This window comes from Nannospalax galili, unplaced genomic scaffold, assembly GCF_000622305.1.
Source record: "Nannospalax galili isolate Female #2095 unplaced genomic scaffold, S.galili_v1.0 scaffold54, whole genome shotgun sequence".
NCBI classification, from domain to species: domain Eukaryota; kingdom Metazoa; phylum Chordata; class Mammalia; order Rodentia; family Spalacidae; genus Nannospalax; species Nannospalax galili.
This window is the reverse complement of record NW_008341028.1, coordinates 14705433-14730826: the sequence shown is the minus strand read 5'-3', so window position 1 is coordinate 14730826 and position 25394 is coordinate 14705433. Positions and strand designations below refer to the sequence as shown.

The following is a 25394-nucleotide window of genomic DNA, read 5'->3' as shown; positions in this document are numbered from 1 at the left end:
GTTGTGGGCTCCCCACACATCATCGATCTCCCCTGTCCCTTCCCCCACTGGGGAAAGCATCTTGCTCCTGCTGATAGGCTCAGCAGGGAGCTGGGTCCCACTCTGGCAAGCTCATCTTCGGAGAACCGGAGAACCGTGGTACTCTAACTACAAACCACTTGGTTGGCTATAGCGGGGTGGTCTGGTGTTAGGCTCATCAGTGTGCTCTGAGAGGTCCTTAACGACTTCCTAGGCCATTCCTTTCATTGGGGCGAGGGAAGTGAACAGAGGCTCAGAGAAGGGATAGGGCCTGGCCCTCATGACAGATCACAAGTCTGTCTTCCTCGCAGCTGGGTTCTCCCAGTGGAGTTGGCCTCGAGCGGGTGGCGAAGGTTCTCCTAGCAGCGGGCACCCTACACGCTTGGGGCCACCAGGAAAGCTAGAAAAGGCTGCGAGGGGCGGGGGGGAGGGGTGGGGTGGGGTCAGGCATTTGACTCCGCCTCCTGGCGCTTGGTTCTGCCTGCGGCCGGGCGCTGGCTCAGTCTCGGCTGCTTGCCGCTGTCGCTCCGGGGCTGCGGGATGACGCCTCCTCCTCCCGGACGTGCCGCCCCCAGCGCTCCGCGCGCCCGCGTCCTCAGCCCGCCGGCTCGGTCCGGGATCCCGCTGCGACTGCGGCTGCTGCTGCTGCTCTGGGCGGCCGCCGCCTCCGCCCAAGGCCACTCGAGGAGCGGACCCCGTATCTTCGCCGTCTGGGAAGGTAGGCGGCGCCGCGCGACCGGCGGGGCGCGGGATCGGACGCTGCGCGGGGCGGGTGCAGAGTGTGCGGCACCCGGAGAGAGTGCGTGTGCGCAGCTCTGCGGGTCTCCGGCTGTCCCCGAAGGGAGCGTGTGGGTCAGGGTGAGTGTGTGTGAGTGTGCGTACTGTCACGCCGGAGCCCGCCAGAGCGCTGCAGCGTGCGAGCGGCTGGGGCCCGAGCTCAGGTTAAGTGGCGCTCCAAGTCCGCCGGCAGCCAGGAGCTCCAGCCGCAGCGCCGGAGCGCGGGGGAGGGTGCGGGCCCCTGGCTCAGTCTCCAGCCTCTTTGGTCCACCGCCGCCTGGTCTTTTACGCAGGACCCTGTCCTTGGCCAGGTTCCTCACCCCGACCCCTTCGTTGTAAGCTGCGGGCTGTGCTGGCACGCGGGGCTCAGGCTGGGCTGTTGAAGGGGGCGCGGACCCGTTGCCGCCGCCGCTGCGCTTGGGCTGCGGGAACAAAGACCCCGCCGCTTGCCCCCGCCCCCGCCCCGGTCCGGAGCGCGGACCAGTCGAGGGGGTGGACACCCTGCGGTGATCCCGAACACGGTGTGGTGCAGGGGCTCGGGGCACCTGGGCGCTGTCTCCGTAATGCCGGGACTGGCCGCTCCCCCCTTTCCCGCACGTGGCAGTTGTCACCAGAAATAGGTGCTAGCATGGGGAAGGGGGGCAGTGCTCATTGGGTGGGGCGAGGCCATTGGGACCCCCAGGCTGCAGATCTGGGGAGTGAGTGAGCCTTAGAGCTGTGATGTATATGAGAACGCTGGGGGCTGGAGGCTTCCCCAGGGGCGTCTCAGTTTTAGACCGTGTAAGATGGGACAGAAAGCTGTCTAGGTTGGGGTTTGAGGCTTTCTGCCGCTAGGGACTGAGCTCTCCCCTGCATTGCACACAAATGCCTCCCCACCCCCCGCCCCCAGCCAACTCGGCTCTGTCCCCAAATTTGGCGTCTCTGCAGCCCCTCCCTTCATGGCGGTGGGAGACTCACAGCAGGGGCTAGGGGTACTGGTTTAGTCTGTCCCCATTGGGAACCCTTTGATGCCTTGGCAGTTTGTAGGGATTGAGGAAGTCTGAGCATTATCTGGGGCAGGTATTCTTAGCAGAGGGAGTTGGGGGGGGCACATAAAATGAGTGGCCCGAACTGCCGCAGCAGCTGAGGGAATGTGACTTGCCCAAGGTCACTGGGCAGTGTGGGTATTCATGGTGTGGGTAGGGGCTCAGATCTAATGCTGGACCAATCCTGGTTCAGGGTTAGGAAGAGGAGATGGATTTAGGTGGTTCTCCAACCGTCAACGACACACTCTGCTCTCCAGCTCTGTTACCCAGCCAGAGGTGTTCCTGGTGGGAGGGGGTGGTGGTGCAGTGGGAGCTCTGACCTCCTACTCATGGCAGCAGGCTGCACACCCCTCAATTACCCACTTCAGCTAGGCTTCCTCTGCCTTCCCAGTGTTCTCCCTTGCTTGGGTCCCCTTATGTCTTAGCATAGCACATGAGTGTTCTGGAGGGAACAAACGGTTATGTCTGAGTGTTCTTGGGATTTCCCTTTATATCAGACCCCAGGCATTCGATTGTGCTTGTCCCCCCAAATCTTTCCTTGACCCCTCACCACACACTTAATGCACAACTACTTGTTAGCACTTAATGCGTACCTCTCTGTCTCTGGCACTTAGTCTTTACCCTGAGGCTATTTAAAGCTGCTTTCAGCCTTCTTGCCCACTTTTCAAGTTCCCAGTCCATCTCCATGACCCCCATTCCCTTGCCTGCACTTCACCGCTGTGACCGCACTGGTAATGCACTATTGACCCCCCCTCTGGCTGGGGTCTATTAGCCACTCACCAATCTTTCCCAAGGACAGTCTGCAATCTCCTTCACTAGTGCCAGGTGCCCCACTGACCAGACAGGCCCTGCCATTCACCTGCCCCCCACCCCCCAGGGTCACCAGCTGGTGATAGTGTGCCCGGCTGACAGCTGCCTCCTGTCTCCTATGGGGTGACACATGGCAGTCAGATAGTACTGATTTTGGGAAGGGCAAACCCCAGGCACAGAGTGAGAGGGGGACCCTCCCAGGCTTTGAAGTAAGCCTAGAGTCCTGTCCACCAGGGGATGGAATATTACAGCAGCCTCCAGGAGTGACTAGATTAGGGATGGTGGTGATCCTAGAGCCATTTCTCTACAAGACAGAGTTAGACTTTAGTTTTGAGCCAGGACAGATACAGGGTCTGGAATAGGACTGGAAGTTTATTTTCTGCTGCTTGGACCCCCCCACACACACACCTTAGGGAATGATTAGAGCAGAAGACTCTGGGAGGATCCTAGACTGCATTTGTTAAGAAAGTTGCTGCCTTTGCAGCCAGTTGAAGGCCTGGTTCAGAGCAACTTGGACTGGGAGATGGGGTTTTCCATCACAGATCTGTTGGGTGTCCTTGGGCTCTGTACCTGTCTTTGACCCTCTGCTTGCTAGAGCAGGAAGGGCTCTGAGGATTGTCCGCCAGGGCATCATTAACACCTGAGTCAGTCAATACTATAAATGTGTGACTCAGACCTCCCTTCAAGCAGTGGCAAGAGGTGCTTGGATACCAGGTGAGGGCAGAGGGTAGCAAGAGGTTGGCATGCTTGTGTAACTTGTGCACTCTTCCCCAAATCCATCAATGATTGGAAGAGATGGAGAAGCTCAGGGAGTTCTGATCCCCCCAAATCAGAGCGAGCCGACCATACAGAAGGGAAACAGTCCAGGTTCCAGTCTCTACCTGCCCAGCTGGTTCTTACCCCTTTGGTCCAATTAAACAACAGGATGCTATTGTTGACTTGGTGGCTGCTGGGGAGCCATTATGAGGCCACTCCCCAGGGTAGGGGGTTGTTGTCACCTCCTCCAGGGGATGAGGTCACAGCTGGGGCTCCCCAAACATCAGCATTTCCAGTGGAAATCCCTGCTGCCTTGGGACCTTAGATGTATTCATCACCTTCAACGTGAACTCCCCTTGTAGAACTGGGGGGGGGCAGTCCTCAAGGGGAAAGGGGGTTTTCCTAAGCTGAGAGTGGTGCTTGATGAGGTACCCAGAAGCTCTCTACCAAGTTCTATGATGGCTCTATCCTGAATGTTGAAGATGTGCAGACTAAGTGTTGGGGTGGGAGGTCTGGAACCCCGTTCTGGTCCAACTGTTGTGGCCTTATTTTGCTGTGTGACTGTGGGTCTTTTTCTGGGCCTCAGTTTCCTCAAATGTCCAAGGAGGTTGGAGGTAGGGACTCATTCATTTCTGTACCATAATACTTTTGGGAAAGGAGGGCTGAGCAGAGATGTTGTGGTAGCCTGTTCAGATCTTAATGGATGTTAAGTAACTGAAACCTGGGAGGTTAGGGGAAATCTTTGAGTTTTGTGCTCTTTTTGTCTTATTCTGTCATGGGCCGAAGGTCAAGGATCAGTTGGGGGAAGTGGCCTGTTGGCTTATGACCTCAAGCCAACATATTCATTTCTGAGTCCAACTTTGTGTTGGTACTAGGGCAGGGCTTGAGGGTCCAGCAGAGAAACTAGATGAGTTGGTCCCCTCATAGATAGGAAGACTAGGCAGATAAATCTTTACATGGGCCAGAGGGAATGTGACAGGGCCTGTACAGATGGTAGCCATGGGGGCTTCCTGGATGAAGCAGCTAGCTGAGAGGTCAGGGGCAGGAATTGGATGGAAGAGGGAAGGGGCAAGAAATGCAACTATTTGACAGTGTTGAATCAGCTTGTGCCTTGACTTAGAGTCCAGCAAGGCCCCCCCTTTTGTTTTGAGACAAGTCTCATTAAGTAGCCCTGATTGGCCTGGAACTTGCTGTGTAGACCAGGCTGCCCTTGATCTCACAGAGATTTGCCTGCCTCTGCCTCTCTGGTGCTGGGGTTAAAGATGTACACCTACCACATCTTACTTCAGCAAGGTTTCTTGAAGGAGGGGGGCTCTCTGAGGTGGGCCACTTGTCCCTGAATAGGTAGCTCAGCAGTGTAGGCCTGTCAGAGCTCCCTAAAGGAAGCTATGGCGGGGTCCAGGGACACTAAAGCCTTCCCCACCAGCTCCTGACTGTAGAGAGGATTCTCTAAGTGGGAGGCCTGCTGTGTTCTTTCTCCGTAGACTCTAAGGGAAGCAGAAATTCCTTCTAGTCCATCCCTGTTTTGGAGGACAGGGCAGGTACCCTACCTCTGACCAGCTTTCCCTTCTAGGGACCTTGATCCTTTTGGAAAGGAGATCACTATCTGGGATGAAGGTGGGGTTCTAGGCACTTGAGGGAAGCAGAGTAAAATGCACACATTTCTTTAAGGAGCACCAGGCCAGGCAGGCTATGAGGCTCAGCCTGCAGGGGGCAGTCATGAGAGTAGATGGCCCTGATGTTAACTGGAGCCCCAACTGACTGTTCATCTCTCATTTCACCTCATGCATGGTGACTGACTGTGTCACAAGAAGCTGACCACACTTCTCTAGCTCTTGCCCACAGATCTGAATCAAAAAATTCCCATTTCTCTTGGTTTCCTTTTTTGGCCATCCCAGAAGCCTTTCCTCTTCTGGGATGGAAGAGACAGAGGCTTTTGACCTGCCCTTACAAGGAGGGCCTGGCTGCCAGGTGTGTGGCCATCTGGCCCTCAGTGAACAGAACAGATCAGAGAGAAAGGGAGCAGTAAAGGACCACGACTCCAGCTCCATAGAAGCCAGGGGCTTCTACCATCTTTAGCCAGCCCAGGCCACAAGGTCCTGCCCTGCTCTCCAAGTCCTTTCCTCTACCAGTCCTTCACACTAGCCTTACTCTCCCATGTGTAGACTGTCCTCTGTGACACTCTACTGAATATTCCATCTAGAACATACAGTCATGGAGCTGACCCTTCCCCAGAGCCTATTGATCACCTGACTCCACTCCTTCCTTAACCCCATAGCAATTCTCTCCCTCCTCCCTAGGACCCCACTGCCGCCTCCTCCTACACCCTCTTCACCCTCCTCTTTTCTGTCAGTTCTTTCTCAGTTTCTTTGAGGAACTTTCTGAGATGACCTCAGTTTTCACAGAGTTTAGAGTGTCGGAAAAGAGATGTCAGAGATCATATGGACCAAGCACACAGACCCCACAAACTGGCAGAGCTGGAATCAAGATTAGCAAAACAGGCAGAGCTGGAATCAAGATTCAGTCTTCTGCTCTGACCCTTCTGGTGGCCCCAGCCCTCTGCTTCTCCCCAGTGTCCTGTTTACCATGCCTGTCTGGGTCTCGGGCTTCTAGAGCCCATTCCTTCCTTGGCCAGTTCCACGGAGCCAAGTCTTCTTTCCACATTCACCAAGACCATACTCTCTTCAGGCCCTCAGATTTGGACCCAGTACTGCATGTCTGGCCTTCCCTTTGTTCAGCAAGGTTTAGGTCTCTTAGGGGGCAGGTTGCTTAGTGTTACAGCTCAGGCTAATCTTGGTTTAAATGCCACAGCAGCCTGGGATTAGGATGATCCTGCTAGGCCTCCTGCACCCCTGCTTCTAATCAAGACCCTGGGCTTTGAGCCAGCATCCTAGGGGACCCTCAGTATAGAGGACAGCAAGCCCTTGGCCCCTGCCTGTACCTGTGTGCAACTTCTGGGAGTGGGGAAAGCAGGAGAAGCCCTGGGCTTGCCCTTAGGGACCCCTCAGGTGGCAGGGTAGGTATGCCTCCTGCCTGTGATGGAGTAGGGGCCCCTCGAGAGGTCAGGAGTAACCTGTTGGCACGGCCAAGACTGGCAGAAGGGAAAGCAGGGAAGGTTGATGTGAGTGAAGCAATGAAGGAAGGCTTCTTCCTGGGAGAGGAGAAGGAAGGAGCCAGGCTGGAGAGGGGGCATATCACAGGGCACAGGTGGGACAGGGTACAGCTGCAGGTCTGGCTCCGCCCACCACCATGAGTGTTGCACCCCTTTGAAGACCCAGGAACTCCTTCTAAGATGTCTACTTCTCTGACAGGTGGGAGGCTGCTGCTCCTTACTATCTGTCCCATTATAGCAACGGATGATGGAGAAGAGGGTACAAGGAAGCCTGGGCCCCTCCCTGACAGTTACCCTACATCACAGGTGAAATCCCACGAGACAGTGTAATCTGAGAGAAGAGGGTGTATGCCAGATGGTGGATGGTACAAGGTCAGGGAGGACAGAACCAAGTGGTGAGGGCTGGAGCAATCTGGATCACTTCCTGGAGTCAGCGGATTTGGGCTAGATGTTCAAGGATAGGTGAGCTCCACATGCACCTTAGAAAGGACAAGGGCAGCCAGGGGCAGTGGTCATGGGTGGCGTAGAGATGGAAATGAAAGCAGTGGAGATACTCAGAGGTAGGTGAGCCTTGACTGCCCTGCCTGATGGGCAGTTGGGAGCCATGGTGGGCCTGAGCATAGAGCCAGGGAACAAGGACACAGGTGTGTATGTGTAGTAGAGAAGAGCGGGTAAGCGCATCACAGTTTTCAACTGGGGACAGAGATCTTGGGAGACATCTTCCCAGATAGTCATACTGGTCAGCATTTAGGGCTGAGGTCCCACAGTGCAGCCTTGATTCCTGCCCCACCTGGACCTGTGTATTCATGTTTACTCATACACATTCATCAAGGTGTCACAAGTGGAGGTCAGGCCTTCTATGGCAAGCAGTCTTTGGCTGGGCTCTAGCTTCTCTGGGCTTTGGTTTCCTCAGCTGTATGGGAAGAGCTTCCCAGGAAGCCCCTGAGGGCCCTTCTTTGGAGTACAGTGGATAAGCAGACTCTAAAGTCAGTTTTCCTCAGTGTTAGCCTCTGCTCTACTGCTTGCCCAGCTGTGTGATTCTGGATAAGTTGCTTGGCTTCTCTGTGCCTCACTCCCCTTATCTGTCAAATAGGGATAATAAGAGACCAGGCCTCATAGGAATTTAGTGGTGATTCAATGAGTTAATAGCTCTAAAAATTACTTAGAGTGGTATCTGGCATATAGACAATGCTTCTCAAGAGTTTGGCTTAGGACTGTCCTCCTCCTCATCATCCTCTTTCCTTTCTCCCTCCCTCCTCCCTTTCTTCCTCTTCCTCTTCCTGTTTTTTCCTCCTCCTCTTCCCCCTCCTCCTTCTCTTCTTCCTTCTCCTCCTCTTTCCTTCTTCCTCCTCCCATGCAGCATCTCTGGTTTCTCATGGAATGCAGTCCTGGCACCCTGGCCCCTACCAGCTCTCCTTAACAGGCTTTTCTGGCTAGCTGCCCTTGCACTGTGTCCCCTTCTGGTACAGGCTGAGGCTGAGGCTGGGAACCTTCTGTTTTACCACAGTCTTCCACCTGCCTCCCTTCCTTCTGAGATGATGTAGCCGGCCTCTGCCCTCTTGCCACCCCTGCTCTGGCTCTGGGCCCAAGAGCAAGTCCTGTACTTCTGCCCATTCTCCGCTCTGCAGACCTTTAGAGCTTTTGGAACCTTCTGAGCCAAAGAACTGGTAGAAGTTAGATAGGACGTGGCATTGATCCTGGGCTTCCTGCCTTTCCTGGGCTTGAGCTCAGAGCCTTTCTCCACTCCAGCTGGGCTCAATGACAGACTTCTGTCTCTACCTGAGCCCTTCAATCCTGCTCATCTCTGCTCACCCCCAGACTTGCTTCTTTTCCTCAGGACTTTGCCCCAGCTAGTTTGTCCCAGCTAGTTTGTCAAGCCTTCTGGTCCTCTGCCCACAGGGATGCGGTGTGGAGAGTGCCCGGTGCTTGGTGGCTTGGAAGGCCTTAGTTTTCTTGTCTGTAAAATGGGGATAGAGACCCTTATCTTGCCTTCCTTGCAGGGTGGTCGGGTTTGTCTGGCCAGCCAGTGAGGAAGATGAAGATGACACCTTTGCTATCTCCACTTTTAGAAATATGCCTCTGATTTCTTTAACACACAGACTCGTGTTTTCCTAAAAGAACCCATGAACTTAGTCTTGACTGTTTTGTGTTTGTTCTGAGAATCATGATGGATCATAAAACCCAGGTCTTAACAAATCAGTACCCCTCCTCCCCAGCCACAGATGATGAAACAACCTGAGGAAGGCCCAGCCCCAGCTCACAATCACAATCAGCCAGCTGCCTGGATGCCAAAGGGAGTAGGAGGTTTCTTCAAGTAAGGGCTGAATCAGCACGTGAGATATCCTCCCCTCCCACCCATGGCTGACCTTGGTAGTGGGTGTAGACTTCTACTCTGACACACATAGTTTGCTGATAATGAGGGTAGACATCTCATTCCTCTGTGAGCTGACTACCACCTTAAGGCCTGGCCACCTGGGCCAGCACAGAGGCCCTGTCCTTATCTAGCAGCTATCAGAAGCTAGCCTTGCTCAAGTGTTACGAGGACCCACTAGCTTCCATAATCTGCTCCTTGCACCAGGCCATGATGCCACCTGGAATTGGCTTTTCTTTCCTGGTCATATGAAGAGAAGCAGAACTGATGACACATTTTCCATGTGTGCCACTACTGGAAGGGTTTCTCTTTACCACCCTGTGTAGTACCTACAGTTCTATTAGTCATGCCTTTGGGTTTAAGACTTTGATTGCTAAAGGCCCTTGGGAGATCAGGGCCCCACCTGGAAAGTGGGTGGGTGGGTGATTCCCTGTAGTTGTCAGGTTAGTGACTCTGCATCTGGTGAACAAGGGAGGGAGGGATATGGAGAGGGTGACGAAGAGAAGTTGAGGGAAGCTGAGTAGACAGCTTTTTCACCCCAGTCTCTCAAAGAAATCCTGAAAAGGGTTCTAGAGAGACAGTATCATGGTGCGTAGCAGAGACTGTGAGCCTCCTTTGGGCCAGTGGCACAGTCTCCCTGGACTCTGAGACTCTTAGCTTGGTGGCTGTTTGGATGCCTGCCCTTCCACCTTCACCTGTATGGTGTGAGAGTCTAAAGAGTAAGGAGCCTAGGTTAGCTCTTGGGCCCCGAGTGGCCCTTCACTCTTCTATCTGCCAGTGTATGGTCAGGTGAGGGTGTGAGTGGACCTGGCAATGCAAAACGGGGCACAAGTGTGGGAGGAGGATCCTGCCAGATGTAGGTCTCGAGTCTGTAGTTGGCCGGGCTCCTTGGCTGCTTGATGCAGGCATTTCCTACTGGGATGCCCACATTCCTGCCATTCTCTCTGCCCACTTTCCAAGGGCTCCTGGAGGTTAGCATTCAAGACCAATGGGTTCAGTGGGTCAGGGCCCTGCCCTTGTTGTTCCTTTTGTGCACCACAGCCCCCGCTCCACCCTCCCTTAGCCTGCCCTCCTCTTCAGTCGAAGCTATGGGGATGGCAGGACCAGATGGCAACAGCATCCAGAGAGAATGAGAGGAGAAAGGATCCTCCATTAGGTGGGAAAACCCACCATGCAGAGGTCCCCACTTGCCACAGTCAGCTGTACGGGCAGTGATGGGAAAACAGCCACTGGAAGGAATCAGGCTTGATTTCTTGATTGTTTGATTATTTTAAATGGGATCAGAGCCCCTTGGGCCCCCTGGCTCTGGTGTTGAGTCTATGAGGCCACCTCCCCAGCCAATCTTCCCAACCCTTATATCTGACTAGAGCTGGAGCTAGGCCTTGTGGGCTCTGTACTGTGAGGAGGTGAGGACTCAGGGGCTATGGAGACCAGCTAGATATGGGACAGCCTGAGTGTACTCTTGCTCTGTTCAGCAAAGCCGGGATTGGCTCTGAATCACATGGGGTGGGGGTGAGTTTTCTTGTGCCCAGCTTGCCTTGGGGCCATGTCCTCCCTATGTGTCCCTAGCCCCCTCCCCTGCCTGAACCCCCGGTTATTTTGGGAGCTTTTAGCTACCACTTAGTCAGCCACTAATGCGTCAGGCCGGAGAGTGAGGGGGGAGACACGGTGCCAGACGATGCTCCTTTTAGACAAGCAGGATGGAAAGGAAGCAGGGGGAGCCAGGAGGTGGGAGGTGGGGGAATGCCAGAGGATGGGATGCATTCCCACTCTTGGCCCTGCTCTGTGAGAGCAGGCAGCAAGGGGAGACTGATAGGCAGTGGGTCAGTGTGTCCTTGGGCTGGCTGTACCTTCCTTCCTCCACAGCTTGAAGTCCATCTTCTGGATTCTTCTCTCATTAGGTCTCTGTCAGGCTGCAGCACATGGCCTCTGTCATCTGGTACCTACCCTCCAGTGAGCTTTCCCATCTTTGTTCTTGCTGTTTCCTCTGCCTGGGCCTCCCTTCCCTTTCCTGGCCCATCTAATTTTTATCTGCTTCTCCGTCCCTTTGGATTCGGCAAGAAGGATGTGTTTAGGTATGTGACACTTAGCCTAGACCTTTCTAAGGTAGATTTCAGCTTGCTCAGCACCTACCTAGGCAGGGCCTTGAATCTCTCTGTTTCCTGGCCCAGTTCTCTCTGAGGTGATCCTGGCCTTGAGGGCTTGCTGCTGCCCTCACTTCCAGGCAGCCCTCCTGCCCAGAGCCCCCAGCCCCCCGCTCCTGCTGACCTGAACAAAGCTTTCTTTCATGTATTCATGGAGCTGCTGCCGCTCTGACACTTCCCGGGCACAATCAGGCCCTTTGAGGGCCTCGGGCAGTGCGGGAGTCCAGGCTGGGGCTGGGGTGGATGATGGGCCAAGGTCTTGTCCTGGGGCAGAGCTGGTGCCATCCCCCCAGCTTACCCCCTAGTCCATAATGCATCACCAGGCACAGAACTGGGAGGGGCAGGAACCTGAGTGTCATGGGGTGGGGAATGGTCCTAGGCTTCTGTTCATTCTGCAAAATGGGGCCGGCAGTCCTTGCCTTTCCCCATCCCCACCCCTCTTGAGGGGGGCAGGCTTGCAGATCAACACAGAACCACCCTGGCTGTAGCACTGTCTCCTTTACTCACTAGCCAGCAACCCTTTCCTGCCCTTTATATCTTCAGTAGGTCCTCTGGGAGCAGCCCTGGGCCCTTTACTGAGACTATCTGCTTAGTGAACTTTCTGTGGTGTGACTGTCTTCATGCCTCACACTAAATTCCTAAGGATGGTCAAGTCTCTACCTCAGATCTTTCCCTCCATACTTCCCCACTCACCTTTGACTCCTTCATCAGGACTGCTGACCTCCAGACAAGGGTACGTTCCCTGACCCCCTCTGGAGCCTTTCTCCCCAGGAGTCTACTTGTACCTTGGCCTTGCCTGTCCCTCCCCCTGAGGCCTGGGGCTGTGGCATTGATGCAAGTGCTTGAGAGCTAATGAAACCGGTGGAAGTGGCCAGCACAGACTGAGGGTGCTTCTTTCCCTTGGCCTGTAGGGCTATGGGTCTCATTAACCCAACATCTCCAGACACAGATTTGGACATTCCGTTGGCTACCAGACTGGTTGTTGGGAGAGGTGAGAGGGAAGCTGTGCTGTGTGGGCCCTGGGGCTGGACTGTGGGTAAAAGGGGAGCCGTGGCAGTTGAGTCAGGAAGATCCAGTGTCTGCAGGCTGCTGACCCCAGCACTCCAGTTTTATCCCTGCTTAAAGGGAGCTAAAGCAAGTGCCAGTGATCTGCTAGCATCCAGCACCCTTACCCAGACAATGGCTCAGAGCTGGGCTTTCAGTCCCTGTCCTGCATATCTGGGGTTAATGAAAGAAAGCCTTTGGCCTGGGGTGTAAAAGGTAGGGTGTCTGACCTTGGCTGAGCTGCTGGATCAGGTTGTTTGTGGAGTGCCCCAGGAGAGCCAGGCCAACCAGAGGGCAGCAAACTCAGCACTTCACTCTGTATCCAGTCAGGCTCACATCTCCAGGAATGTTCCCAAGAATTGATACTGTCTGGATGAACCAATCTGTCCTGTTCGATGCTGTGACCTTGGGGTAGGCTGTCTCCCAGGGCCCTTGGTTTCCTCCTCTATTCGGTGAGCCAGGCCACAACAGAGATGCAGAATTCAAATACTCCCACTCCCTGCTGGAATCACTTGGGCCTTGGAAAAGTGTGTGTTCAGGAAAGGGGGAAAAGGAGTAGGTTGTGCACCGTGTGCTCTAGCCATCCCTTGTCCCTGTTAGGTGCAGGATCAGTAGGAACAGCTCAAGTGGCAGGCAGCAAGAGGGATTTAGGGCAGACCTTGAGGAACTGGCAGGGTTTTTTTCTGCCGGGACTGGGTCATGTCCTGCTTGGATATCACTGCCAAGTTGGCTGTCCCAGAGTTTGCTGCAGCTGAAGAAACAGTGGTCAGACCAGGTTCCGGGGTGAGGCCCAGACTGATCAGAAGTGGAGGGACAGTGGCTGTGGTTGATTGCTAAGGGCATAGCCATAGGCTATCCCATCCCTATAATTTAGTCCTGCAACCAGGACAACCTCAGCAATGTCACCCGAGATGAGACAGCTTCTCCCTGGGGGTGGTAGCTGCAGACAGTTTCTTTTTTGGGACAAAATTGCCCTGGTCAGCCCTTCTGAAAGTCCCTCTCCCAGACTTGTTAGGAAGGGAGAGCTGATCCTGAGCCCCTGAAGAAGCTGGCGTCTGGGTGGGTGAAGTCAGGCTAGAGCCCAGATTGGGAGACAGAAGCATGAGTGCTGATTTAGAGCCTGCTACCTACCTGCTTCTGTGTATCCTTGGGCTGCCTGTCCCTTAACTTGTTTCTCCAACTATGGAATGGGAGGGTGTGGATGTTGAGATTTGTTGCCACTCTGAAACAATACCCTCTAATGGGTTGGGGTGAGCCCAGGAGGAGTTGTAAGTGCATTCTTGAAAGAGTGCTTGGGGTTCTGAATAAAGTGGTTCCTGGGGTTCTGGACTCTAAATGGGATGCCTAGAGGCCCTGCTGCTTGCTTCTGGAGAGGCTGAGATAAGGGGGCTGCTTGCTCTGTCTTAGGGTAGCAGAGAACCTCACAGTACAGAGCTGTTGGGCATTGGTCTTCCTGTGCCTGCCCAGCCCCTCAGGAGTATGTGTTTGTGGGGAAGGAACTGTTTTCCCCAGAGTCCCCAGACCATTCCCTGCCCTGAGGCAACACACTTTGTAGGGAAGGGACCATGGCTGCTCTGGGTGAGGAGAGCTGACGTCTGGAACCCACCATGGTGTCCTTTACTTCTCCTGCCAATTCCAGGCACCATCCCAGCTATACTTTGTTTCTAAGCCCTCAGTGCCCTAAGCATTAGCATCTGGTACGCCTGGGGATTATTCTCAAGGATCCCCTTGCTCAGTGTGTTTCTCTCTTTCATGTTGCACAGGGCAGGACCACGTGGACTTTGGCCTACCTGAGCCACACACAGTGCTTTTTCATGAACCAGGCAGCACCTCTGTGTGGGTGGGTGGCAGAGGCAAGGTCTATCTCTTCAGCTTCCCAGAGGGCAAGAATGCTTCTGTGCAAACGGTGAGCCTGGACCTCCTCTGCCCTTCCTTTCCCATCTTTCCTCTTCCTTGTCCTCTGGCCTTGGGGAAGAGTCCTTAGGGAATTTGAGGGAGGTGGTATTCCTTCCTGAAATGGTCTTCCAACCTCCATAACCTCATACATGTTTCCTGTGGGAGGCTCCTAAAGCTGGTCCACATTGAAGTCAGGCTATGAAGTGAAAAACTGGGAGCTAACACACATGTCAGGCAAGTAGTACTGATGGGAGAATGTGGGCAGGAAGCTGGGCTCCAGAACCCATTACCTGCCTTCTGAGATTGCTAGGCTCAGGCTCCTGGTGTCAGACTGAGGAGCCCGTGAGATCTTGGGGAATCTGTTCACCCTCTCCAAGTCCCAGTTACTTCCATGTAAGATGAAAATAATAGTCTTTTCCTCCAGGTCTTGTCCTGTGGCTGCATGAACAGCATTTCAGGGACATCTTGCCCTTCAGCAAGGGACTAATGCTCTTCTTCCTCCTCCAGGTGAACATTGGCTCCACAAAAGAGCCCTGCCTGGACAAACAGGTGAGTGGAGGGAGGGGTTTTGGAAGGGTACAGGCCTCTTGGAGAAGAGGGAGAAGTCTAAAGGAGGAAGAATGGCTCTACCCAGATTGATGGGGAGGTTTAGGCTGTCCTAGTGGTCCCAGTGTGACGGGGAGACATGGTCCTCTAACACAGGTCTGGTGCATAAAGGGTGGAGTCAGCTACCTCTAGGCTATCCTGGAGCTGCCACCTGCCCTCAGCCCTCTGGATGTCTTCTCCAAGACCGAAGATCCTAGTGCCTACCTACCCTTCTCCTTCCCCATGCAGGACTGTGAGAATTATATCACACTCCTAGAGAGGCGGGGCGATGGCCTGCTGGTCTGTGGCACCAACGCTCGGAAGCCCAGCTGCTGGAACCTGGTTAGAACCCTTCCCATGTGCCTGAGCAGTTCCTGTTTCTTGGGTGGGCTTCAGCCCCTCATGGCTAGATAAAGATGGGAGATTCTGAGATTGGCCTTTCCCTGAAAGGAATCTGGGAGAATCGGCTCCTGGCTGAGAAAGGGGGCAGTGGCTATGCAATCATGTGCCTCTCTGATCTCTTCCAGGTGAATGACAGCATGGTGGTGTCACTTGGTGAGATGAAAGGCTATGCTCCCTTCAGTCCAGATGAGAACTCCCTGGTTCTGTTTGAAGGTAGGGCAGCTCTGTGGCAGAAACCCCAGGAGGGTATTGCTGCACCAGGCTCAGAGCGAGGGTGGGTCAGCACCTTACCCAGAGGCCAAGCCTGGGAAAAGGACTTACAGGGGCTGTTTGCCCTTATCCACATGCCCTCCCACTATCCTAGGGGACGAGGTGTACTCTACAATCCGAAAGCAGGAATACAATGGGAAGATCCCTCGGTTCCGCCGCATCCAGGGCGAGAGCGAACTATACACCAGTGACACTGTCATGCAGAGTGAGTCAGATTCTGATTGGGGTGACAGGGGACTATGGGGTGTGAATGCTCAGGGCAACAGATGGGATCTTGATGTTTCCTGGGAGCATTCCCTGAGGGCCCAGAACTTGGCACAGACCTGAACAGCCAGTGCTGAGGAGTTTGAGTTGTGAGAGAATCATAAAGACAAAGGTGTGGAAGCCTGATGGGTCTGAACTGCTCAGGGAACAGAAGAGGCAGCTTATACCCAGTCGGGGAGGGAAGGAGACAAAGTTCATCCTTCTGATGAGCCCATGTGGGGAAAGACTGCCCCACTGCCACACCTTCTTCATTAAGGCTCTGCTGATTAGACAGAAGTGACATAGGGGCCCCATGGGACTTCCTCAGTCCCCAGGCATGAAGTCATTGCTCCTGGGCCCATGACATCTTTGTAGGAGAGGTTATAACAGGAGTAGTGCATCAGAATCTAGGGCCTCATAGGGTCCTAGGTGCAGTCCCAAGTTTGTACAGATCTGGGGAGAGGTGTTTAAGATTGAGTTGGGTACCCCACACAGGCTTCTAGTTTCATACCCCATAACTCATGTTCCTGGCAGACCCACAGTTCATCAAGGCCACCATTGTGCACCAAGACCAAGCCTATGATGACAAGATCTATTACTTCTTTCGGGAGGACAATCCTGACAAGAACCCCGAGGCCCCTCTCAATGTGTCCCGCGTGGCCCAGCTGTGCAGGGTGAGCAGATATATAAGGGGTGGCTGGGTGAGCAAGAATGTGTCTGTACATATGCAGTTAGGAGTGAGTGCCAACTGCTGTGTGTGTGTGTGTGTGTGTGTGTGTGTGTGTAAAACTATGGGAGGGAAAGTGTACACATGGGGTATCATGTGTTTGTAATTGTGGTTCAGCTTGTATTCATATTGGATGTGCAAATATGTGATACATAACTGCCAGTGTGTTTACCTGTGTAGTACTTGTATGAGTTGTGTGTGTGCACATATGTAATCGTGACAGATATGTGTCTGAGCCTGTCTGTTTTGCTAGACATAGCCTACTTAACTACAGGGCCCACTAGACTGGAGCCCACCCAAAAGCCTGTCTGAGTCTCTGCATACTCCTGTCCCTCACAGCCTGCCCAGCCACTCAGTAGCCTGGGTGCTTGCATGCCTGGCAGCAGGCATCTCAGGTGTGTTGGACAGCCTAGGCAGGCACTGAGGGGCCTCCTCTGCTCTTTTTCTTTCTAGGGGGACCAGGGTGGGGAGAGCTCACTGTCAGTCTCAAAGTGGAATACCTTCCTGAAAGCCATGCTGGTGTGCAGTGATGCTGCCACCAACAGGAACTTCAACCGCCTGCAAGATGTCTTCCTGCTTCCTGACCCCAGTGGCCAGTGGAAGGACACCAGGGTCTATGGTGTTTTCTCCAACCCCTGGTGAGTGACCCTCATTAAGGGGCTGGGGCTGGCATTGGGTCTGTGTTCCGGAGGGATCCTAGGGTTTGGCCCTGTTGAACAATAGCTAATGGCATTAGCAAGGACTGAAAATACACGGACCAGGCCATTACCAGATGTGGGAGTGGGGAGGTGCAGCCATTGTGATGTGTGCACAGTTGTATTTTTGCATCTGTACACACGGTGTGTGGACATGGATCATGTGCGTACTCCTGCCTATGTGTCCTACCATGTGTGCTTCCAAAGCTGATACTAGACCCTGGGAAAGGCTGAGCAGCCTCTCCTGGGGTGCTGGGTGCTATCACACCTGCTCAGGCACTATTTGTGCCTGATAATTCACACTCTTTAATCACTGTTATTGATTGAAAACAAGGCAGACAAAACTGTTCATGGGGTGCCTGGGGAGGGATGCCAAGACCTAGAGGTCCGAGCTCCTGAGGCATCAGCAGCCCTCTGCAGCCTGTGCTTGGATGGGGCTAGAGAGTGACTCAGCCCATAACTTGCCTTAGGTTGGGTAGAACAAGTGGCCTCTGATCTCAGTGATGCTGTAACAGAACCCAAGGTTGTGGTTTTAGACTGCAATAGAGAGAAATTAGGTTGAACTTCCTTCTCTGTTCCTTCCTCCTTCCGTCCCTCCCTTGTTTGAAAAGTGTTTGATAATGCTGTGCTAGGCACTGGGCTCTGCTCCAATAACAGTCGCAGAGCTTGCAGGCAGGGAGCTGTGGTTGTGCCCTGTCTGGCACGGGGCTGGCCAGGGTAAGTGGAGGTACATCCTAAGCCACCGACCAAGGTCGTCTGTGTGTCACTGCAGGAACTACTCAGCTGTCTGTGTGTATTCCCTCGGTGACATTGACAAGGTCTTCCGTACCTCTTCACTCAAGGGCTACCACATGGGCCTTCCCAACCCTCGACCTGGCAAGGTGAGCAGTTAACCAACCACAGTCCAGACCCCAGCCCTTCATGGTCCCACCTTCCAGCCACCCACTAACCTGGTCCTGCTCTCTTTCTTAGTGCCTCCCAAACAAGCAACCCATACCCACAGAAACCTTTCAGGTAGCTGATAGTCACCCAGAGGTGGCACAGAGGGTGGAACCTATGGGGCCACTGAAGACGCCATTGTTCCACTCTAAGTACCATTACCAGAAAGTGGTCGTCCACCGCATGCAAGCCAGAAATGGAGAGACCTTCCATGTCCTTTACCTAACCACAGGTGAGGGTTTGACCTTGGACTTCATGGTTTGCTTTGTAAAAATGGATATGAATGGTGTAAAGAAGTGTGTAGGTGATGTTTGCCTGCACCTTTAGGTGTGGAAGAAGAACTGGGTGGATGGAGCTGTCAGGGGTTAGTGTGTATGGCTATAGAACCTTAGGTAGGGAGGGAGGGCTTCCTGGAGGAGGTGGAGCAGAGGGAAAAGGGAAGGGATCCTAGGTTGGGAGAAGGGCATGCACTGAGGTTTTGAAGCAAAAATGGGAGTGAGCAAAGCCGGGTGCAGCTTTGGTTCAGATACTTGACTCAAGAGAGAAGGTGGTGGGAAGAGATGTGAAAAGCCAAGGGGAAGGCTTAAGCACTGGACTTCTTGGGAGCCTATGCAAGACAGAGTAAGGACTATGGACCCTCCACCAGACTTTGGGATTATGTAGTGAGATGAAACGTTTGAAGAGTTGGTAGAACTCAAATAATTTGGTGCCATGTAAGGAAAGAGTTGCAGAAGGCAGAGCCTTATAGAGGCCTAGGGAAGCCTCTCTCCTCTTTCTTTCTGGAGGGACCTCCCTGAGGGAGGTTGGGTGAATGCTCTAGGCATTCTGGAAAGCTTCTGGACACAGAGGCACTAGCCCTGAGCTGAGTTTGTGGCTACTTCCTCATGTCAGGTCTTGGCCAAAAGGGGGTCCTCTGAGTAGCCTTGGAGACTATTGTGGGCCTGGCTACAGATCTTTCTGGTGACTGGAAAGGACCCTACACCTCTGGGACCACTCATCAGAGCACAGGCTCCATCCCTCAATTGTTCATATTCCCTCAAGTGACTTCCTGTTGTTGCTTTGCCTTGGGACTGTCTTGGCCATACTAGCCTGATTGGAAACTGGAACCCTAGGACCATTGTTTGGCTCCTAGAAATCTCATGGAGAGAATTTCCCACAGGGCATTGGGGACAGGGAAGGAGAGATCATACAGTGTAGGACTGGGAGCAACAGCCAGGATCAGGGAAGGCTGGACTTGAATCCAGGGAACCCTTACTCTCTTCACATGGCTGGGCTACACACACACTCAAGGATTAAGAAGGGAGTTGCTGTTTGCCCTGTGGCCCAAGGGAGAAACACCATTTTAGTCTTGTAGCATCTGGAAATACTGGGGCCAGATAAAAATAAAGAATTCTCTGAATCCTCAACAGAGAATGTGAGCCCTCACAATTGGGATTGTCCATGTGTCTGTGTCTGGGGGTGGGGGTGGGGGTGGGGCCTGGGTTTGTCAGGTCCAAGGAGACTTTGGCCACATTTCAAAGCCTGCAGTTGGATCACAGAGCCTAGAGGAACTGTCCCAGGCAGGCATCATCTGACTGCTTTTGGGGGGCAGGTGATGCCCTGGGAAATGGGGAGGGAAGGTGAAAGGGAAGAGGCTATTCTAGAAACTGGGACAGCAGGTGAGGTGGCATTAGGAGGACTAGGGTCAGGATACCCATTAATCCCCATCAGGTGCCAGTGGAAAGAATGCTGGTCTAGCAGACAGCCTGGTTATGTGACCTTGGGAGTTCTCATATGGAATCTACAGTTCTTTTCAGATCTAAGATTTTGCAGAAATTAAAATATCCCTTAAGAATAAATGCAATGTGAAGTCCTGGATTGGCTCCGGGAAAAAAAAAGACTTTAGTGGAAAAACCCGTGAAATCCAGATGAAGTCTGTAGTTCAGTGACTAGGAGCACACCGATGTCAGTTGCTTAGTTGTGACAAAAGTACTCTGGTTATGTAAGATTTTTGCATTAGGGGAAATTGGGAGAAGGCTAGACAGGGACTCTGTATTATCATTACAACTTTTCTTAAAATCTAAAATGTTTTCAAAACAAACAATTAAGGACATTATATCCCCTAAGAGCCTTTGGATGCTGGGGAGTTGTAGAAAAAGTGAAGGGTGGGGCTCTGACTGGGTTCCAGCTTGGTTCCTACTGTTCATCCACTGTGTGACCTTGAGCAAGTTTCATAGGCTTTCTGCACCTTCATTCCTTATCTGCAAAGTGGGGGAGACAACTCCTACCTCAAAGGGCAGAGGAGGTAATATAAGATGACAATCCAGGTTTGCTTTTTAATTTTACAGGCTCCAATAAGCCTTTGGCGTATTGGGGTCCCTCTCTAAGGGGTGCTAGGCCTCCTGGGATGGCCTCCCGGGATCTAGCTTTGGAAATTTTCAAGTTGCCCTTGGGTTCCACGTTCCTTCCCAGTCACACTGTCTTTATCCCACCCTACCTCAGTCCTGCGATCATCACCTGAGCCATGACTTCCTTAACCCTCCACACTCAGTATCTTTTTCCTGGCTGCCCAGCCTTGAGAGAGCCTGCCTGACTGATCTGGGTTTCTGTCTCTTGACCCTCTGCCCACTACTCTCAGACAGGGGCACCATCCACAAAGTGGTGGAGTCAGGAGACCAGGAACACAACATAATTTTCAACATCATGGAGATCCAGCCCTTCCACCGTGCAGCTGCCATCCAGGCCATATCTTTGGATGCTGACCGGGTAAGCTGCCCTATGCTACTCTGCTCCCTTGGGACCACCCCGACAGCTGGCTGAGGACAGGGCTCCTTTGTATGCAGTTTGTAGGTCTTTTCAAGGCCCCCAAGGTGGCAGGATTCCATCCATTGGGGTTGAAGACTCGGAGGAGGGCCCTGGCCTGATCCAGTCGGCTGGCCTCAAACTCACAGAGATCCACCTGCCTCTGCCTCCCAAGTGCTGGGATTAAAGGCGTGCGCCACCACGCCTTTTTTTTTTTTTTTTTTTTTTTTAAATCAGAGGAAGCTATATGTGAACTCCCAGTGGGAGGTGAGCCAGGTGCCCCTGGACCTATGTGAGGTCTACAATGGGGGATGCCATGGATGCCTCATGTCCCGAGACCCCTACTGTGGCTGGGACCAGGACCACTGTGTGTCTATCTACAGCTCCCAACGGTATGTTGGCCAAATCCTTTGGTCCCAGGAGAAGGTGGACATGGCAGTGGGGTGGCATTGAAGGGCTGCGGGAGGATCATTACAGGGTCATTCTGGCCTGATCTTCCTCTCTGGAGTGCTGGGGTCAGGTGAGGAGGGAGGGGTGCTGGGCTGCACATCTGCTGAGGCTCGCTCCTCCTTCTACTTCCAGGTCAGTGCTGCAGTCTGTTAATCCAGCTGAGCCACACAAAGAGTGTCCCAACCCCAAACCAGGTATCTCCTCTGGCTCTACCCATGGGCCCTAGGCTTGTGAGGGAAGCATAGTTATCACTCAGTTGCCTCAATATGCAGGAGGCATGGCCTTGACCTAAGGTCCCTGGACCATGTTCTGCCAAGAGAACCACTGTGATGTAGGGCTGCTTATGAGAGGGCTGGGATGAGGGTGAAAGGAAAACACAGGAGAGAACTGAAGGCCAGGATCCCTCCTCCCTATGTTCCTTTAGAAGCTTTGCTCTAGAAGCCCCCATCTGCAAGAGAGGACACAGTCTCCTGCGAGCCCTTGACCCCTTCCTCATGGCTGCTTCCTTCTGTCTCTCCAGGTGATGCCCCGCTGCAAAAGGTTTCCCTGGCCCAGAATTCCCGCTACTACCTGAGCTGCCCTGTGGAGTCCCGCCATGCCACGTACTCATGGCGCCATGAGGAGAATGTGGAGCAGAGCTGTGAGCCGGGCCACCAGAGCCCCAGCTGCATCCTTTTCATTGAGAACCTCACAGCCCGCCAGTATGGCCACTACCGCTGTGAAGCCCAGGAGGGCTCCTACCTCTGGGAGGCTCAGCACTGGGAGCTGCTGCCTGAGGACAGAGCCCTGGCTGAGCAGCTTATGGGCCGAGCCCAGGTCCTGGCAGCCTCTGTCTGGCTGGGGGTCCTGCCCACACTTATACTTGGCCTGCTGGTCCACTAGAACCTCCACGGGCTGGGTGTGCCCCAGGGTTCGGCAGCCGAGGGGCATCGGAAAAGTGTCACACTCAGAAGCCGGCTGGCCCGGGAGCTCCATGCCCACTAATTCCTCCAGGGGGACTGAACAATCCAGTGGTGAACAAAGGGCCTGGAGATGTCCAGCCGCAGGCGGCTGCTGGGCCCCAGGTGGGGTGGGGACAGTAAGGGACTGGAGAATGAAGGCGCTGACTGTGAAGCTGGGCCATCAATGACCCAAGACTTTATCTTCTCAAGAATATTTTTTGAAATCTCCTCACACTTGACTTCATGCAGTGATGCACCTCGCCCAAAAGCCTGGCAGTGGGGTTTGGGAAGGAGAGCTGGGACCCCATCTTGAGGCCTGAGTCCTCTGGGACTTGCTGTACCCAACTGCCTCCTTTCCTGCCCTCCCTGCCCCACTGCTGGGTGGCCAGTGTCCCTGCAGACCCAGGGCTGCTCCTGCAGCTCCCTCATAGCCTGGGTCCCACCGGACAGCGCCTTGCATGTTTATTGAAGGATGTTTGCTTTCCGGACAGAAGGACGGAAAAAGTTCTATTTTTATGTTAGACTTATTTCATGTATAGCTACTTCCGACTGCATCTGTATGAAAATACCAAAACTCCATGCTGCGGGGGGAGGGGGGGTTTGAGGGAGGGCTGGGAAGGGTGGGTCGGGGCTGATCCCAGGCTGGGGCTCTCTGGGATGGGATCAGAGTCCAGGGACAGGCATGGGTTTGAGGGGAGTGGCATGAGCTGGCTCTGCCCTGGGAGCCCAGTCTGAGGGTGTGAGCCCCCAGTGTGGGGTAGTTGTGGGAGGGGGGGTGAGGGAGACAGGGGAGAGTGAAGGAGAAAACTGAGCCCTAGGTAGATTTGCCGTGGTCATTTTGAAGGAGGAGCCGGGTCCACAGGGGGGAGGTTCCAGGACTCTGCCCTTGGCGTTGGGGGTTGGGGGGCGGGGGGTCTTCTCCCTTCCCTTCAGCCCCCTTCCCCAGGGGCTGTGCTTCCATGCTCCTAGCCTCCCACCTTCAGCTCAGGACATGTCCTAACTTAGGCTAAACTGTGAAAATTCCCGTGGGGATGGCCCAGGCCGAGCTCTTCAAGTGGGCTGCCCTGCCCCCAGTCCATGGATTTCAACTGAGAGCTGGCCTTTCTCCAGCTGTGTCTGGGGGCAGGGCCTGGGGCCGGGGGCCTTCCAGCTTCCGCCCCTGTATCTCTTCTCAATGCACTTTAATAATGTAACATATTACTAATAAACAAGCTATTTATTTACTTGTGCCTGTTCCCTGTCTTTGATACCAAGTGAGGAGGGAGGGGCTACTGTTTGCCAACCTTACAAAATTCCGACACACTACTCAGTCCCTCCTGCTTTGTGAATATCACTGTGCCAGCTTTCCCTGGTGATCCTGCAGCTGGCCGGCTCAGAGGACTTCAGCTAGTGAGGGGCAGAAATGAGGATGTGAACTTGTGATACTCAGCAAGTTTTGAGTCGATAACCACCCCATAACTTGGTACCCCTTTTCTTTCCCAGTCTCTACCTCCACTGCTTCCCCTGAGAGAATGGCCAGGGTCACTCTAGGAACAGCCACCAGGCCTCCCTATCTTCAAGGAGCTGGTCTGGGATGGGTACCTGACCAATTAGGGCCCCTAGATACTATAGTGAGAGAAGTGGGCAGGGGGCTGGGGGAGCTGGTGGTGCCAGGATGGGACCAGGGCATGGCTTTTTATTCTAGGCCAGGCTGCCAGGAAGGAAAGGGGTCTGGGAAAGAGGCGGGGGGGGGGGCTGCATGTTCTTCTGTTTGTCTTGTGAATCCTCTCCTGGAGACAGAGGAAGGACTGGAGTAGGGGCAGATGAGAAGGGGGAGGGAATGAGGAGGCTGCCCAGTGGATGGAGGTCAGGACTAAGGTCAGTGGCTCTAGGATAGATGTGGGGACAGTATGGGATAGTGCAGAGAGGAACCCAAATGTCCCCCTTCTTTCTAGTTTTCTCTGCCCTTGTTTGTTCCTTTCTCTTTGTCCCTGTCCCTGGTGGCAGAGACCTGAGCCTTTGAAATTTGTTGGGAGTTTCACTGTTGGAGCAGTAACTGCTAGAGAGGCTGATTTGGGACAGTTTCCCTAAGTAAGCTTAACTTCTGGTGGGCCATGGCAGACCCCATAAGACTGAGATGGTCCCTACCCATGGTGTTTCCTACCCACCTGGACTAGCCCAAGGCTGGGGATTCCCCCAATTCTTTCCTCGAACCCAGCCTTCCCAGAGTGACCAAGGTGGCCTAAGTGCTCCAGGTTATGAGCCTCCTCGAACCCAGTCTTCCCAGAGTGACCAAGGTGGCCTAAGTGCTCCAGGTTATGAGCCTTTGTGGGACCCAGAACTGCAGCTGGAACAGAGCCTTGGGCTGCTGTTGCTTATTGGGGTCCAAGGCAGACCCCTGCCCTGCAGAGCCTCATTGCCCTCTGTGCTCATTGGGTCTAGCCCCAGTCTATTTGTTCTCCAGCTTACAGCCAAGCCTCAACATTGCCTCCTCTTCAGTAAGACCCCAGACGGTGGCAAAACAAAGGGCAGGAGGAGTGGGTTCCAGTGCCTAAGTGAGCACAGCAGCCAGTGAATATGTGAGTTAAATTCTGGCCCTTCTGGGTCACCAGGTGACCTCTGGGGTAGTCCCTGCCCTCTCTGGACCTTGATGGCCCTTCCTTTTCCTTTTGGGAATGCTTGGGGTATCCTGATAAGCCTGTGGAGGGGACGCCACACTTCTTTGTCTACAGAGGAGAGGCCAGGCTGGGCGGGAAGCCGTGTGCATCCAAGCATGAAATGAGCCCATGTAAATCCCATGTAAATGAGCCATCAGGGAGGGGGCTGCTGGGAACAAGGTGTCTGTCTGTTTGCCCCATGGGTTAGCAGCATTAGGAGCCTTAGGCTGGTAGTAGGTGGACAAGACTGTTGAGCTGGGCCTAGTGGTGGGCAGATCTGTTGCAGGGATAGCCACAGGATATCCATGGTGTCAAGGCTAGGGATGGGAGCTAGACACATCTTTCTGCCTCTGTCTTGTGCATCCTCTCTGGGAGGCAGAGAAAGGACAAGACCGAAGAACCAAAGCCTAGTCTCTAGGGGAGTTCAGGGAGCTGGAGACCTTCTTGCTTCCCCTTGGTCCCTTTCATAAATCTGAAGGGCCACTTAGCTCTGCCCACTGTTCATACATCCTGTCATTCTCATTCCCCTGGCAGGGAATAGAGGCCTGTTTATCTCCAAAATCCCCTTAACTTTAGCAGGGTGTGGTGGCATGTATCTTTAATCCCAGCACTTGATAGGCAGAGGTAGGTAGATCTCTGTGAGTGAGGCCTGCCTACAGTGTAGTAGTGTAGACCAATGTCTCAACTCCAAACAAACAAACAAACAAACCCTTTACTCCCTCCATCTGCAGGCCCCTGGGCCACCATCATGCTCTGTGACTCTTATCTCTCA

The 25394-nt window shown here is 53.8% G+C and overlaps 1 protein-coding gene across 3 annotated transcripts; it reads left to right on the top strand.

The window, feature by feature from the left end:
- Positions 1-514: 514 nt before the first annotated feature.
- Positions 515-23209, top strand: Sema7a (semaphorin 7A (John Milton Hagen blood group)). Of its 3 annotated transcripts, none has more exons than XM_008836491.2 (14): positions 516-736; positions 13821-13963; positions 14461-14502; positions 14788-14880; positions 15066-15153; positions 15305-15415; positions 15988-16127; positions 16634-16818; positions 17648-17756; positions 17848-18046; positions 20432-20559; positions 20833-20987; positions 21178-21239; positions 21566-23209. In XM_008836491.2, exons 1-14 carry the CDS (start codon positions 559-561, stop codon positions 21925-21927), a joined length of 1995 nt encoding a protein of 664 aa, XP_008834713.1. In that variant the 5' UTR covers positions 516-558; the 3' UTR covers positions 21928-23209. The 3 variants fall into 3 exon arrangements, with proteins under 3 accessions (XP_029420941.1, XP_008834713.1, XP_008834714.1); XM_008836492.3 differs by lacking the exon at positions 516-736 and adding an exon at positions 804-876; XM_029565081.1 differs by lacking the exon at positions 20833-20987 and having other exon boundaries at positions 515-736; positions 21566-21705.
- Positions 23210-25394: the final 2185 nt, after the last annotated feature.

Coding starts and splice junctions, on each gene's coding strand:
- Sema7a (XM_008836491.2), top strand. CDS start 559: ATGACGCCTCCTCCTCCCGGACGTGCCGCCCCCAGCGCTCCGCGCGCC. Junction 15,154..15,304: donor CTCCCTGGTTCTGTTTGAAG/GTAGGGCAGCTC, acceptor CCACTATCCTAG/GGGACGAGGTGTACTCTACA. Junction 17,757..17,847: donor CCAACCCTCGACCTGGCAAG/GTGAGCAGTTAA, acceptor TCTCTTTCTTAG/TGCCTCCCAAACAAGCAACC.